The sequence below is a fragment of the Protomyctophum bolini genome, assembly GCF_963924005.1.
Source record: "Protomyctophum bolini genome assembly, chromosome: 14".
Classification (NCBI taxonomy): Eukaryota; Metazoa; Chordata; class Actinopteri; order Myctophiformes; family Myctophidae; genus Protomyctophum; species Protomyctophum bolini.
Window position 1 is genome coordinate 13,681,135 of NC_137875.1, and position 14,249 is coordinate 13,695,383.

Sequence of the window (14,249 nt, forward strand, 5' to 3'; positions counted from 1 at the left end):
GACTGTGTTTCACCTGAATACATATTTATTAGATAAATATTAGGATGTCACATCATCTAACTACATACAGATTTGCAAGACTAAAAATCACAATATGTTTTTTTCTGACCAGTTTAGAATATGAAATGATTGTACATAGAATGTACAAAACCAAAGAGTCTTTCTGCTGTGCCAATCATTTCAGATTGTACCTTTATAACATTATTTATTTTTGCCAAATTGCATAAAAATTGTAAATTTGACAAAATTGTACAAACTGTAAATTGGTAAATGGTGTTGGGGAAGCGCTCACGGCCCCACGTCTCCCACGTCCCAATTAGACCTCAAAAGGTTCTTTGTCATTTTGCAGCACCTTTATAAAGTACACAGGTAATAGAGAAATACACAGAAGTTTAATATACACAAAGGAAAAGTGTGTTTTTCGGTTTTTCTTCAAACCCCTGCACGGAGAGGTACATAAAGTATTTTTTTTACATGAATGAACAGGCGCCGTATAAAGCCTCATTTGTGCTTCGTCGTGCGTCGGTGCCACGCGACCGAAAACAGCCGACCTAGAAGAAGCTTGTCAGGTCGGCTGTTTTCAGCGCACGCCACAACCGCCGTACGACCGGGTACAAGTCAGGCTTTAAGAGAGGTCTGCGTGGACACTATGGAACCATAGAACTAATTTTCTCCATTTCAATGTCTTTGACGGGAGTAATGCAAGCTTTACAAAATTCTAAATACACTATGCAAATGCCCCCCCGGGAGAAAATGAATAAAATGTTTGTGTTAAGGTTTGTCTCTCTCTCTTTAACATTTACATTATGTACATGAATGCCTTTCACGCACGCACACACACACACACACACACACACACACACACACACACACGCACACGCACACGCACACGCACACACACACCTCAGAGAAGGGGTGGAGGGGTGAGAGGGGGTTCCGAGCTCCAAATATGGTTTTCATTTTATCAGGTGAATTGCATTGATTCTTTCTTCGCCACAACCAAAACTGTACACGTTTTGTGGCAGGGCCGCAGGGATCATTCAAAGTTTTTGTTGGAGGGCTAAAGATAAGAGTTACTTTATGAGACACACACAGTATGGAAATGGAACTTCCCAATGTGGCAGTGCATTGTCTTAAACAAACAAACAAGCAAACAAACATCTAATGCTTCCACTGTGTTATACGCAAGTGATATGATCAACTTTGGAGACTAGCCTAAGTCATATTTAGTTATTCCAAGGACTGCGAAATCTTTAAAAAAAAAATGGGAGACTTTTAAGTCTACGACGAACACTTGCAGTTTCTTCGCCTGCATAAAATTATATAAACCAATTCATACCTATCATAAAAACACTGGACAAAAATAATAATTTAAAGCGATATAAAATTTGATGAAAAACAAAAACAAAAAGAAAACAATGCACACTTTGTTTTTCTCTCTCTGCAAAGCATGGTTATCAATACACACATACCAGGCCGTAAAAACAATCCAGATAATATTTGTTTTGCACATTCTCATTTTAAAACAAAAATGAAGAGGTCACTTGTTTCATTCATTAACAGACAAATTACATAATTTGGGGGCAATTTCTTTAACTTCTGACCCTCATTGACATTCTTTTTGAAAATAGAAAAAAACAGCTCAATAGAAGTAAAGCTTGTTTTTAACCACTTGAACCCCAGCTTCCAGTATTCTGGGGGGAACATTAGCCAAAAATAACTGAACATGAGCCTGTAGATCGGCTATTTTTGGTGTATATTTAAGTGATATTTGGTGTAGTAGACGGAAAAAAGAAGAAAATAATGTCCCAGTACAGTTGCAACACAGGTCTGCTTCATTAAGGACTTAAGTTGGTTGCACACTGGACACGTTTTCCGGAAAACCGAAAAAAAACAAACAGAAAAACGCTCTCTGTGTGCAGGGACATTTAAGGTGGTTGCACACAGAAAACGCGTCCAGTGGTGTTTTTCCGTCGGTTTTCCGAAAAACACATCCAGTGTGCAAACCACCTTTAGGCTTTAAGTGGTTAACCTTATAGACTTGGAAATGACACGTCAACGTCAACGCATAAGGAAGTAATACAAAGCATATGTTTGTGACTGATTCACTATATTAATGGGGCATTCATCAGGGAATGCGTGTGTATGTGTGCTTGTGCGTGTATACATACTGTGTGTGTGTGTGTGTGTGTGTGTGTGTGTGTGTTCAGATAGGTATACAGAGCTGTATAGTCTCAAAGTATTAACAAAGGGTAGGCTATATTATACAACTGTTCTAGGAACATTGTCGGATCATTCAAAGGAATTCCAGTACAATTGAATCACGACAGATGTTTATAAAAATGTACAGTGATATTTTAACTTTCAGCCTGTGGGAGGATCCTGTTCGTATACCAGCCAATCCCTTATGAGAAAACTAAACTTTGGTGACGTGCATCTCCTATTAACCACTTTGACCCTGTCCTGGGGCTGGTTATTATATGCGAAAAATGTTTGAGAGTTTTGAGAAATGTTTAAAAAATAAAATAAATAAAAATAGCGAAAATAGCAGATCTGCAAGCTCACAACAAATCTGGCGCTTGTGTAAAATAGCTATCTATGAAGCTATTAAAATAGCTATTTAAATGGCTATTGTATAGCTATAGCTATTTTCACTATTCGTAAAAGTTTTTGAAAGTACAAAAGAGGGCCTAAGAAGTGGTTGCTTTCAAAGTGGGACGATGATCAAACACACACAAACACACACAGAGACAATGATAAACGACATACACGAGAGTTCGCAAAAAAACATGAAATATGAACGGGACACGAAGGACGAAAATCTAATTTGATCGAGCATGTTTCTTTTAGTCCAGACAAATAGAAAAGAAGCTGTTGGCACACATGCACATGAACAAAACCGTACTGAAGGAAGTTGACGAGCAACGTCATACGTGATACGCATCACCAGGACCTGATGGTGTGAGATATAAAGGCCACAGTGTCCACAGAAAGATGTATTTTTGTATTTTGGGGCGGAGGAGCGCTTTGCATATGGTTGCTGTCTGCCAATTAATTAACTCCCTATACTTGATCATACCACAGCGTCACAGCATCAAAAGTAGCAGATGTGCACGCTCTAAACAGTTTTAGAATTTGAATCTTGAAAAGTAACTGTTTTGGACATGTGAGGTTCCCACCCGAAATGAGACGACATCATATTGTCCACAGTGCGCAGCGTTTATTGATGCCCGCAAAGCATTCAAACCTATCGATAAAGTTGTGGTCATCTGCGTTTACCGCAAACAGCTTAACTGAACAAACGTAAACATTATGGACTTCTCGTGGGTTGTGGTGCTGCCAATTCAACATCTGATCATCAGGTCATAAATTACCGGGTTGTCAGGACACAGCCACAACGATCAAATGACCAGCGCTCCTCTCCCAAAGTTGGGGGGAGAATTTTCTTATTTCTTTACAATTTATTTTCCCACGATTAACCCCAAAAGTGCTGAAGCGCGAGGCTTGGGTCTTTATCGTTATGCATGGCAGACAGGTGCTAAAAAAACCCAAAGCAAATTCTGTGGACACACACAGCCCCTCAAGTCCCATTTACGTTTTGTCGAATGGCACAGCAAAAATATCCCTTCTACCAGCTCACAAACGTTTGTCAGCTGGTAGATCAGCTATTTAACGACCCACGGCGTCAGCTCGCAAACCTGCGCACTTAAGTCAGGCTTTAACAGAGAAAAGGGACAGCTGCACTGATAGCAGGCGAGTTCTTCAGGTGGATGCATGGGATTTCCTCTCTTTCATTCATGTCATTCTCTCGATTTTCTGTCTCAGTCGCTCCGGTCAGATTCCTCTCACCACTGTCATTCACACAGTGCTTAGGGGAATACATGCACGCGCATGCACACACGCACATGCACACGCACACGTTTGTATTACTATACTTATCAAAAGTTTAGGACGGCATTGAAAATAGCAGAAAAATAGCCCCCACCCCCTCAAAGAAATATGCAAATGTCCGAGCTCACGTCGCGCCGGAGCTTGGACGTTGGCCGATTTTCCAACACGAATATTTTCTTAATCGTAAGCCAAGCTTTAAAATATATGTTTTGACCACAAAACAGACATTCTTCTTACGAGGAAGAGGCAAATGATCCTCACAATCTTTCTCAAATTCTATTATACATACGCTATACAAGTATAGTAATACAAGCACACACGCACACGCACACGCGCACACACACACACACACACACACACACACACACACACACACACACACACACACACACACACACACACACACACACACACACACACACACACACACACACTTCATTGCAGAATGGTAACAGGGGACAGCTTTTTCAAGAACATTGTGGCTTGTACTTATGAGTGCTGTCGTTCTGCTGAGGTCCTGTGTTGAGTTCCAATTAGCTTCCTGTTTGTAGGAAAAAAGTCATGTCCAACAGGAAACGCACGCACGCACGCACGCACGCTGGGAAGTGTGTCAAGGGGCATGGCCGAAACCCAAGTCTTGGAAGAACACACTTCAAAACAAGGATAAAATCACGAGACGATTTCATTCCCCTCCCATCCATATTTTTTTTTCTTCTTTTTCTTCTACTTTTTCACAAAAAAGGGAGAAAAACAAATCATAATTTAAAAAGCTACAACACTTTTTTTTCTCTCCTTCTCTTCTCCTTCTCCTTAAAGCCCGCCCAAACGGGGCTTAGTATCTCTTCTTGTCTCTTTTTGTGTTGCAAAAACACGCAAACTGATTATTATTATAGCTGCACAGTTTCCCGTCGGAACAGTCAAGATATCATATGTGTGTCCGTAATATAATATCACTTTATAGTCAGCCAACAATGTGACTGTGGATGGTGTGTTAAGAGAATCAGAGGGAGCGGGGGTGAGGTGGGTGGTGGCGGTGGTTCCATATGTACGCTCTCGCTTGTGAGTCTCAAGAGTTATTATTATGGGTCCTTAAAATAAAATAAAAAATAATTTGAGAACCACCGTAGAACCCCAGGAGGGGGGCGTGCGTGTTCCACTCCACATGACCACGTTGACCACAGCAAACTTGGAGCGTCAGACAGTTTGTTTTGTTTGTGTGCGTTTGTGTGTGCATACAGAGCTATGGTCGCCCGCCCATGGCGTCACTGTGGTGTTGTCATGTGGAGAAGGAGGTGGAGGAGGAGGAGGAGGAGGGTGTCTGGGTTGCTTTTCTTCTGTTGTGAAGAGTCTTTAGTTGTTTTCGAACAGGGAGAGGAGGTCGTCGTTGCTGTTGCTGGGCAGGTCGGGGGGGTCCAGGTAGGATAGTAACTCATCTGGATTGGCTAGCTCTGGAAGCAGCTGTGGAAGACGAGAGAGAGAGAGAGAGGGGGAGAGAGAGAGATGTTGGAAGAAGAAGCACTTTGTTACGTCCAAAACTGTTGTTATTGCCACGACGGTGATGCGGTCAGGAACGAGACGTAGTCGAGTTCCGCAAGCATCACTGAAGTGGCAATAATCACGTTAAACCACACCCTCAAGTGTAATATTGCAATTATACAACTTAAAACTAAGAAAATCGCTGAAAAAACATATTTATTTAATGACAGATGTAGTCACTACGACCACAGATGTCCCAAGAAACTAGCTAGCCTAGCCACCGAGTTTGCTGCACTCTGGGAGAACAGAGCAGCTGAATTCTTTGTTTTTATCAGGTGTGGAGTGGTGCTCGTTTGAACCACGGCCCGTTGTATAATTTCAGACACCCCACACAGACACACTTACATCCAGGGAGGGTTCGGGCATGTCCTGGTTGTCTGAGGAAGGGTTAAAACTCAGGTCACTGTGCGGGGGGTGACTGTTCTGGCCGGGCTGCTGCTGCTGCTGCTGAGGCTGCTGGGGCGGAGGAGGCTGCTGCGACTGGCGAGGCTGCTGAGGTGGCTGCGACGATTGGCCACTGTGATGCAAGGAGCTCTGCCCCGACTGGCCGCTGTGATGTAAGGGCTGCCCCGATTGGCTGCCGTGGTGGTGTGGAGACGCATGCAAGCTGTGCTGCATGGAATTATGGGACTGATCGGGATGAGACATCTGGGGGGAGGTTTGGGTTGGTGAGAGAGAGAGAGAGAGAGGGAGAGAGAGAGGGAGAGAGAGAGAGAGAGAGGGAGAGAGAGGGAGAGAGAGTCAGAAAGAGATCACGGAGGAATGTGGGGAAAGAAAGACAGTAGAAGCAAAATGAGTTCCAGCACGACTAATAGGGACCAGGCCCTCTGAATAGAAAGCTGTGTGTACTGTACATGTACATTTAACCACCATGTACAAGTATACACATGTACATGTGTAACACTATATGGTGAAGCATGATCCAGTAGCATACATGCTGGCCAAATCGTTGTCGCTGGAACCAAAGAAGCACTCACGCCAAAGAAGCGACGACGACAGTATCACGTCAGTAGCATGGTTTAGTCATCATAGTCATTACCATGAGGTGGGTGTGCACGGTTTACTGTGCAGTGCAACCAGAAATAGCTGTCTGATCACATTTTTGGTGAGAAATGGGTCATGTACATGTACTGTATTTACGCAATATGTATTCATTTCATTCAACAGCAACAGCAAGTTTCACATTTTGTAAACAAAATATTATATTATATATATATTATATTATATTATAAAGAAAAATAAAGAATTAAAACACATGTGCCACAATGGAACAAAAGGGTTCCACCGCATGCATCTCAGGAGAGGGACTGGCATGCATTAACCCATTTTGACCTGGGAACGATTCTACAAATGCCTTCTAAATCCTGACAAACCCATGTTTCTATGTCAGTGGTGCTCAAACCCTTTCATGTCAAGGACCCCATAATTATCTGTATTTGACCGCCGACCCCCATCTGAAAATATGTTGTTCGGATTATATCAATTAAGTCCTCTCCCCCATGACAGATTCAAGTGAAAATCTGCTACACTCACCGAGTCACTCATGCCATGGCTGAGGGGCTTGTCGTGCGAAAGGAGCCCCCCAGGTCCGTCTGAGGGATGGGAGAGCTGCGGTGGTCCGTGCATGAAGTCATTCAATGGGGGGCCGCCCCCTCCAGACGGATTACCGTGAGGGAAGTCAAAGTTCCCGTGGCCATGGTAACTGTTGCCTGGGGAGACAAAAACATTTATTTTTGTTAATGAAAAGGTGCACAAATCTTCACGACATGATCCATAGTTCAAACAAATCTGGTTACGTAACTGAATAAAACTGGAATTTTCAATATTTAGAGCAGTTACTCTGGCAAAAAAAATGCATTTGACGAAGATTGCATGATTAAAACTGTCTCAGTGCCACCTGAAGCCGAGAGTGCCAAAGGCGCCTTTGGACGCATTTTTGAAAAAAATAAATATATATATATATATATATATATATATATATATATATATATATATATATATATTATTATTATATATTTTTTCATATTTTGAAAATTCCTCTAATCTGGTGTGCAGGTGATGACATGCACATGACATGCACAATAGAATTAAAAATTCTTTCTTTTATTTATAATGGGCTTCGGTGGCAAAGAGGGCCAAAACTGGTATCCACCAGGTGGCACTGGATGAGTTAAGGCTCAACCGACATGAGCCAAACCTCATGTCCAAAACTGTTACCTGTGTGCATGCATGACATAGCATGGTGAAACCACTCCCCCTGCTGGACAACATTTGCATTCTGCCAGAAAGGAGAGTCTGGGCTCTCTCGGGCAGAGACGTTGTAGCCTGGCTAAAAAGCCAGACCGAATCATGTTTCTGCTTGAGAGAGCCCAGATGCAGGCAGGAGAAGGGAACTTGTGAACTCAATACAATCTGACAGTTCCAAAACAACCCATTTAAAATCAAAGAAATCATTGTATTATTTTCTTTCTGAAATAAAGCGGGATAACCCATTGGTTACCTGGGCCTCCCGGGTACTGGTCCCCGTTGCCCCCGATGTGCTGAGCAGGGTGCGACGGGTAGGGTCCGGGGCCCCCAGGGCCGGGCCCCAGCTGGGCGATCATCTCCATCACGTTGGGCATGGTCATCTGGCTGGGGCTCATGGTCTTGAAGCGCTTGGCCAGGGGTCCGTCAGGGTCCTCCTTGATGTGGATCTCAGACTTGATGGGCACGGGTCTCCAGCTACACGTAGGGTCAATGGTGACCTCCTCAAACTCTGAGCTGTTAGCAACAAAGAGAACTCCTGTCACTTCTCAGCTTCTACCTTTTTTATTTTAATTGTGCAGTCGGGATGCAATTGGGATTAATGTCTTCATTTATAATTAGCCGTGCACCCGTGTTGCGCGCCGCAAATAGTGGTTCTGTAAGATTGACAAGATCTAAAAGATCGGCAATTTTTTTGGCACGCATCTAAGCATAAATCAGGCTTTGGGAATACAATACAATACAATTACAATTTAGGTATTTAGCGCTTGATCCAGAGCGATTTACAGTAAGCAACACATGATAACACATTAAATACCTAGAAATAGTCATCAAGGATCATGAGTAAGCCAAGAACCTAACATCCTAACAGTAGAATGTCAGTAAAACGAAACTATAAGTACACACTATAGAAATCAAGAAATGCTATGTCTACAGTAGAACATCACATGGATGAAACTGGGACGTATCCTCAGTGATGTATCCCAAGGTCATCGGGGTTTCGGGTCTCTTGAACATCATACCCCTCACTCGGGTGACCCAGCCGGGGTGATCAAGTACAGACTTACGTCCCAGTAGCTACCCTCGATCAGACCCACTAGGGAAAGACTAGGGCCACACAATCCGTTAGAACCACCCCGGGAACTACTATGCCAGGACTGAGAGGTACTATTCTGGCATGTGGAGGGACTAGGCTCTGTGGGTTGCCTCCTGTCCGGGCCCCTCCTACGTCTCAGCAGGTCCACTCCTGCTCTCAGCAGGAGTACAGCGAGGACCTGTGCGTTGCACCAGACTCCCAGCACCAAACACTTCATTCAGGAGTGGTGGATTATGTCATTTAAATATGCTATTTAAATGACATAATATAGCCTCTGCATACGCCTGGAATAAGGAAGAGGTGTAGAACGTGTAGAAACCTACTTCTGGATGGCGTTGAGGATTCCCCACATGTACTGGTCCACCTCAAGACCTTCTAGTAACGCCGTTTTACTGCAGGGGGACAAAAAGGAACAGTTTTGGACACATGAGGTTTGGGTTTCCAAACTTTCCACCCACCGGAGACGAAACATTGTTTACTCTGGCTGCAATATACAAATGGAGGCGTCGATTATTTTTGACACGTCCAACTGATTCTGAGAGCTCTATTTCCACTATTTTTCCACCACTGTCAATCAGTTATTTAGGCTCAACGTGACATCATTGGTAATGTCAGTGCTTTCACTTACTTGCATACAGGACACCTCCACGTCCCCCTCTCACAGTTGAGCTGCAGGTACGACTCCAGATCAAAGCACTGGGAAAAAATAGAACAGATTATAACCAAATATTACCACCCAAATAAAATAATAATAATTTATCTATCAGGAGACCACAAGGGGAGGTGAATGTAATTTCTCATCTCCTATGTATTTCTATTCCAACCTGTACATGTAGATGTAATGTGTTTGAGAAAGCTTCATTGTTTGTTGTCACTGTTGTTAACTGTTGTTAATGAATGAATGCATGGGAACGGAATGGAAACAACTTCGGTGCTGTCCTTTTGGACCAATGCTGTGCTCGACTGTACCCTGGACTGTTTGCATCTTATCTAATACAATTATCAATCAATACTGTGTTAATATTTCACGTTATATTGATGAATTGAATACGTACAGGTAGGACCACAACGAAAACAAGTTTTGTGTTATCCTTTTAGCCTTAATGTTTTACTGTACCACGTGCTAGTGTTGACTAGTGTTCAATCAATCAATCAATAAATCAATCAATCAATCAATCAATCAATCAATCAATCACCCACCTGGACGTGTTTGCAGTCATGCCCCCGCGCGGGCAGCTGGATGCGTCTGAAGGTGATTGGACATTTTAGCGACACCTTGATGGCCGTCTGCTCCACGCCGTCCTCCCCGTTGAGGGTGGTGTTGCCCGCCGACGCCGCTACGCTGCTGAAGTTCCTCTTGACTGGAGACAGACGGAGAGAGAGACTTTAGACCAGTTCAAATATAGCAAAAATAGCTGATCTACAAGCTCAAAAGGAGTGAGTGTGGAAATATAGTGAGTTGCCCATCTCTGAGCTAAATGATGGAGAGCTGGTAAACCAAATGGACCCTTATAGATCTGTAACTCTTTTACACTTTATTCACTCATAGTGATGTAGTGAATAAAGTGAATAGTGTCCATACTCTTGGTGATGCAGTGAATAAAGTGTGTACTATTAGTGTCCATACTCTTGGTGATGCAGTGAATAAAGTGTGTACTATTAGTGTCCATACTCTTGGTGATGCAGTGAATAAAGTGTGTACTAGTAGTGTCCATACTCTTGGTGATGCAGTGAATACAGTGTGTACTAGTAGTGTCCATACTCTTGGTGATGCAGTGAATACAGTGTGTACTAGTAGTGTCCATACTCTTGGTGATGCAGTGAATAAAGTGTGTACTATTAGTGTCCATACTCTTGGTGATGCAGTGAATAAAGTGTGTACTATTAGTGTCCATACTCTTGGTGATGCAGTGAATACAGTGTGTACTAGTAGTGTCCATACTCTTGGTGATGCAGTGAATAAAGTGTGTACTATTAGTGTCCATACTCTTGGTGATGCAGTGAATAAAGTGTGTACTATTAGTGTCCATACTCTTGGTGATGCAGTGAATAAAGTGTGTACTAGTAGTGTCCATACTCTTGGTGATGCAGTGAATAAAGTGTGTACTAGTAGTGTCCATACTCTTGGTGATGCAGTGCTCTGCAGGCAGCAGTCTCTTCTTCAGCAGTCCCTGGAGGACGGAGCGCACCGACGGCCTGTGGACCAGCTGCAGCACGAACAGGTGGGACTGTGACACCACGCGCACACGCACACACGCACACACACACACACACACACACACACACACACACACACACACACACACACACACACACACACACACACACACACACACACACACACACACACACACACACACACACACACACACACACAATTACTACAAGTGACCATGATGTTGCTTTCACTTTTGTGCAGTTCAGCAATTTGTGTATGGTAGATTATTGCTCTGTTGTTGTTGGCAACTTAACTTGACACCGCTGGAAAGCTGGTTTATTTCTCTTTTAAATGGGAACGAGTTTTGTAAGGAAAATGCTTTTGTGAAACGAGCGGCGCGGCCGAGTGTGTGGGTTGCGAGGCCATGCATGGAAAATGTGACCCGTCATCTGCTGATGTCAAACAGCTTGTTCTGCTGTTGCTATTGACTCTCGTTGTCAGGGACGCGTTAGAGAATGTTAGAGAGGGGCTAACATCGCCTACCAGGGCACCTTTGGTAGCGGATCTACAAGCTCACAACGCAGCTCGATGTGACGCGCTGAGTGCTAAAGTGCTTGTAGATCAGCTATTTCCGGGGCGTAACCTTGCGCTCATAGCTTCTATACTTATAGCGACTGAAGATGCCGCATACGGCATGGGTTTCTACACAGAGGACAAATACTTCAAAATCTTAGTCTTTTAGACTTAGGGCTCTATTTTCGTCAGTTTCTAAACCCCTTATCCCCTTATTATTTTATTACTATTTTGAAAAACATTTTTGAATAGTTAAAAAAGCCAATCTACAAGCTCTCAACGTGTCAATGTAGATCGTATTGGGTTTCCGTTCCGTCACCAGTGTATATAGCCCGGGCCGGCGGCCGTCCGTTATAGTCACAACACAACAGTGACTCACGCAGCAGCAGGCGGTGACAGTGATCTGGATGGTGTTCCTGCCGGGCTGACAGACGTGCTTCAGGTGCAGGGGCTTGTGGGACGTCTTGTTGTCGCCCCGCTCGATGGTGAGCGGCGTGGCGTTGACGCTGACCTGCACCGAGGCGGGCCAGTTGGTGTTCATCTGCCGGTCCTCGTGGTGGTAGCACTTGAACTGCAGCTCCAGATCTGACCTGTAGTACCACAACAACACTTACTTAACCCCATTCAGGACGGGAACCCCTTTTGGTGTTTTAAGCATTATGTTATACTGTAGCCGTTGAAAAATAGCAGATCTACAAGCTCATGGCACGGCACAGAGTGCCGCGCTATGAGCTTGTAGATCTGCAACAAAAAAGAAAATCGTGAAAATGTGGCGCAAATCTTTGAATATATATTCTATATAACGTTTCTAACTCAAATATTTGCTTCTGGGGGGGTCACTGGAACTGGAAGTACATATTTTCAGATGGGGGTCCGCAGCCAAATACAGATAATTCTGGGGGTCCTTGACATGAAAAAGGTTGAGCACCACTGACATAGAAACATCGATTTTTCAGAAAATTGTTAGGATTTAGAAGCCATTTTTTAAAATCAGCCTCAGGTCTAAATATGGACTCTCTATAGTGTATACTCAAAGTTTTGATTGTACAGATATTCTTTACAGATATTATTTTTTTCCACTAAATTTTATCCCATGATTTTGTAACCCATTTTTCACCCCTGTGTCAATTATCCTGGGCTCTACACACCCTCCGCCAACCTGGGGAGAGCAACGGACTTGAACTCAAGCTTCCTTCATGCATGAGTGTCCAGGTTGCTCCTTTACACCTGACAGGGGGGAGTTTCCCTGGTTGGACGTAGCCCGTGGAAGGAACACGTTATTCCAACCAGTTCCTTTTCCCCTCCATCAGGCGCCCCGGATGGCCAGGAGGAGGAAGTTTAGAGACCAGGATTACTGCATGTTTTTTGTGAGGGTACCTACCCTAGGGGACACAGGGAGAACATAGGGGACACGTAGACAAGACGGATGTTAGGCTACGTTGCGTTACCTCCACATGAGGGTCTGGTGGACGGAGGGTCTCAGGTGGAACACGTGGTTGCTGACGGCCAGGTTGTGCTCCAGGCGGAAGGGCTCTAGGACCACGCCGTCGCGCACCGGGAACGTCAGCCGCAGCTCCTCGTTGGGGTGGCCTGGAGGGACGGGAGAGGGAGGGCGACACCGCTTCCTTTAGGGCACCGTTTACTGTGTACCTTAACCCATTTTGACCTGAGATCAGATTCTAAAAATGTCTTCTATATCCTGACAGTTTTCTGAAAAAGCTATGTTTCTATGTCAGTCGTTCTTCAATTTTTCAAAAATAGCAGACCTAAAAGCTCGCCACCGAGTGGCGTGCTATAATAGCTAAATTATAATAGCTAAATTATAACATAATGTTTAAAACACCAAAAGGGATTCCCGCCCCAAAATGGGTTAAGACTTCCTTTAGGACACCATTTACTGTGTACCTGGTGTGTAAAAGGCAGTGACGACACAACTTCCTTTTGGACACTATTTACCGTGTGAGGAAATGGAGCCCTTAGTATCAATATTATATCCCTTATAAACCCTTGATGCTGAGTGGCAAGCAGGAAGGCATTGGGTCCCATTTTTACAGTCTTTGGTATGACCCCAGGCCGGGCGAACACTCTAACCACAAGGCCACTGAGCTGGAGCAGTACAACTATTCCTTCCACACCACAAGCACCTTGAGCGTCTGCTAAATGTGCTGTAGAGGGCTGTGATAGCGGCCGCGCTGCGCGACACTCGAGCGTGAAGCTCTTCTCCTCCTCACCCGACGGCGGAGGAAGCGACGTCATGCTGGGCTTCATGTCGGGGGGGAAGGGGGGCTTGACGTCCTGGCCGGGCGACAGGTACGGAGGAATACTGCTTCCTGGGGTCATGGGGGGCGTGGGGTTACCGGGGACGGGCGAGTGAGGGTAGTTACCAGGCCTCGGAGGCTGGAGAGGGAGAGAGAGAGAGAGAGAGAGAGAGAAGAGAGAGTAGTTATTTAACACTTTTTTTCTTTTTCTTTCTTTTTACAAATCTCGTTATTGATCTTTGCACAGGCAATAAAAACATTAAGTGACAATTGAGTGAAAGATATTTTTTTGTTTTTGTCTGCCTTTATTGATAGCATACAGTAGATATACAGGGAATGAGGAGAGAGAGAGAGAGAGAGAGATAAAATATCACTTACTGCATTTCTAAAATAATCTATCGTACAGATTGGGTAAACACACACACACGCACACGCATGCACGCGCATGCACGCACACACACGCACGCGCGCGCACGCACGCACGCACGCACGC

The 14,249-nt window shown here is 44.3% G+C and overlaps 1 protein-coding gene across 1 annotated transcript in view; it reads right to left on the reverse strand.

Moving 5' to 3' along the window:
• The window catches only part of LOC308328538 (zinc finger MIZ domain-containing protein 1-like), a 146,578-nt gene continuing 132,329 nt past the window's right edge, over positions 1 to 14,249 (reverse strand). Inside the window, 11 exon segments of the mRNA XM_080782431.1 lie at positions 1 to 5,349; positions 5,773 to 6,075; positions 6,961 to 7,136; positions 7,928 to 8,187; positions 9,091 to 9,159; positions 9,396 to 9,463; positions 9,968 to 10,128; positions 10,890 to 10,995; positions 11,878 to 12,088; positions 12,947 to 13,088; positions 13,643 to 13,895. Of these exon segments, the coding sequence (XP_080638557.1) occupies positions 5,242 to 5,349; positions 5,773 to 6,075; positions 6,961 to 7,136; positions 7,928 to 8,187; positions 9,091 to 9,159; positions 9,396 to 9,463; positions 9,968 to 10,128; positions 10,890 to 10,995; positions 11,878 to 12,088; positions 12,947 to 13,088; positions 13,643 to 13,895 (1,857 nt within the window). The 3' untranslated portion in view covers positions 1 to 5,241.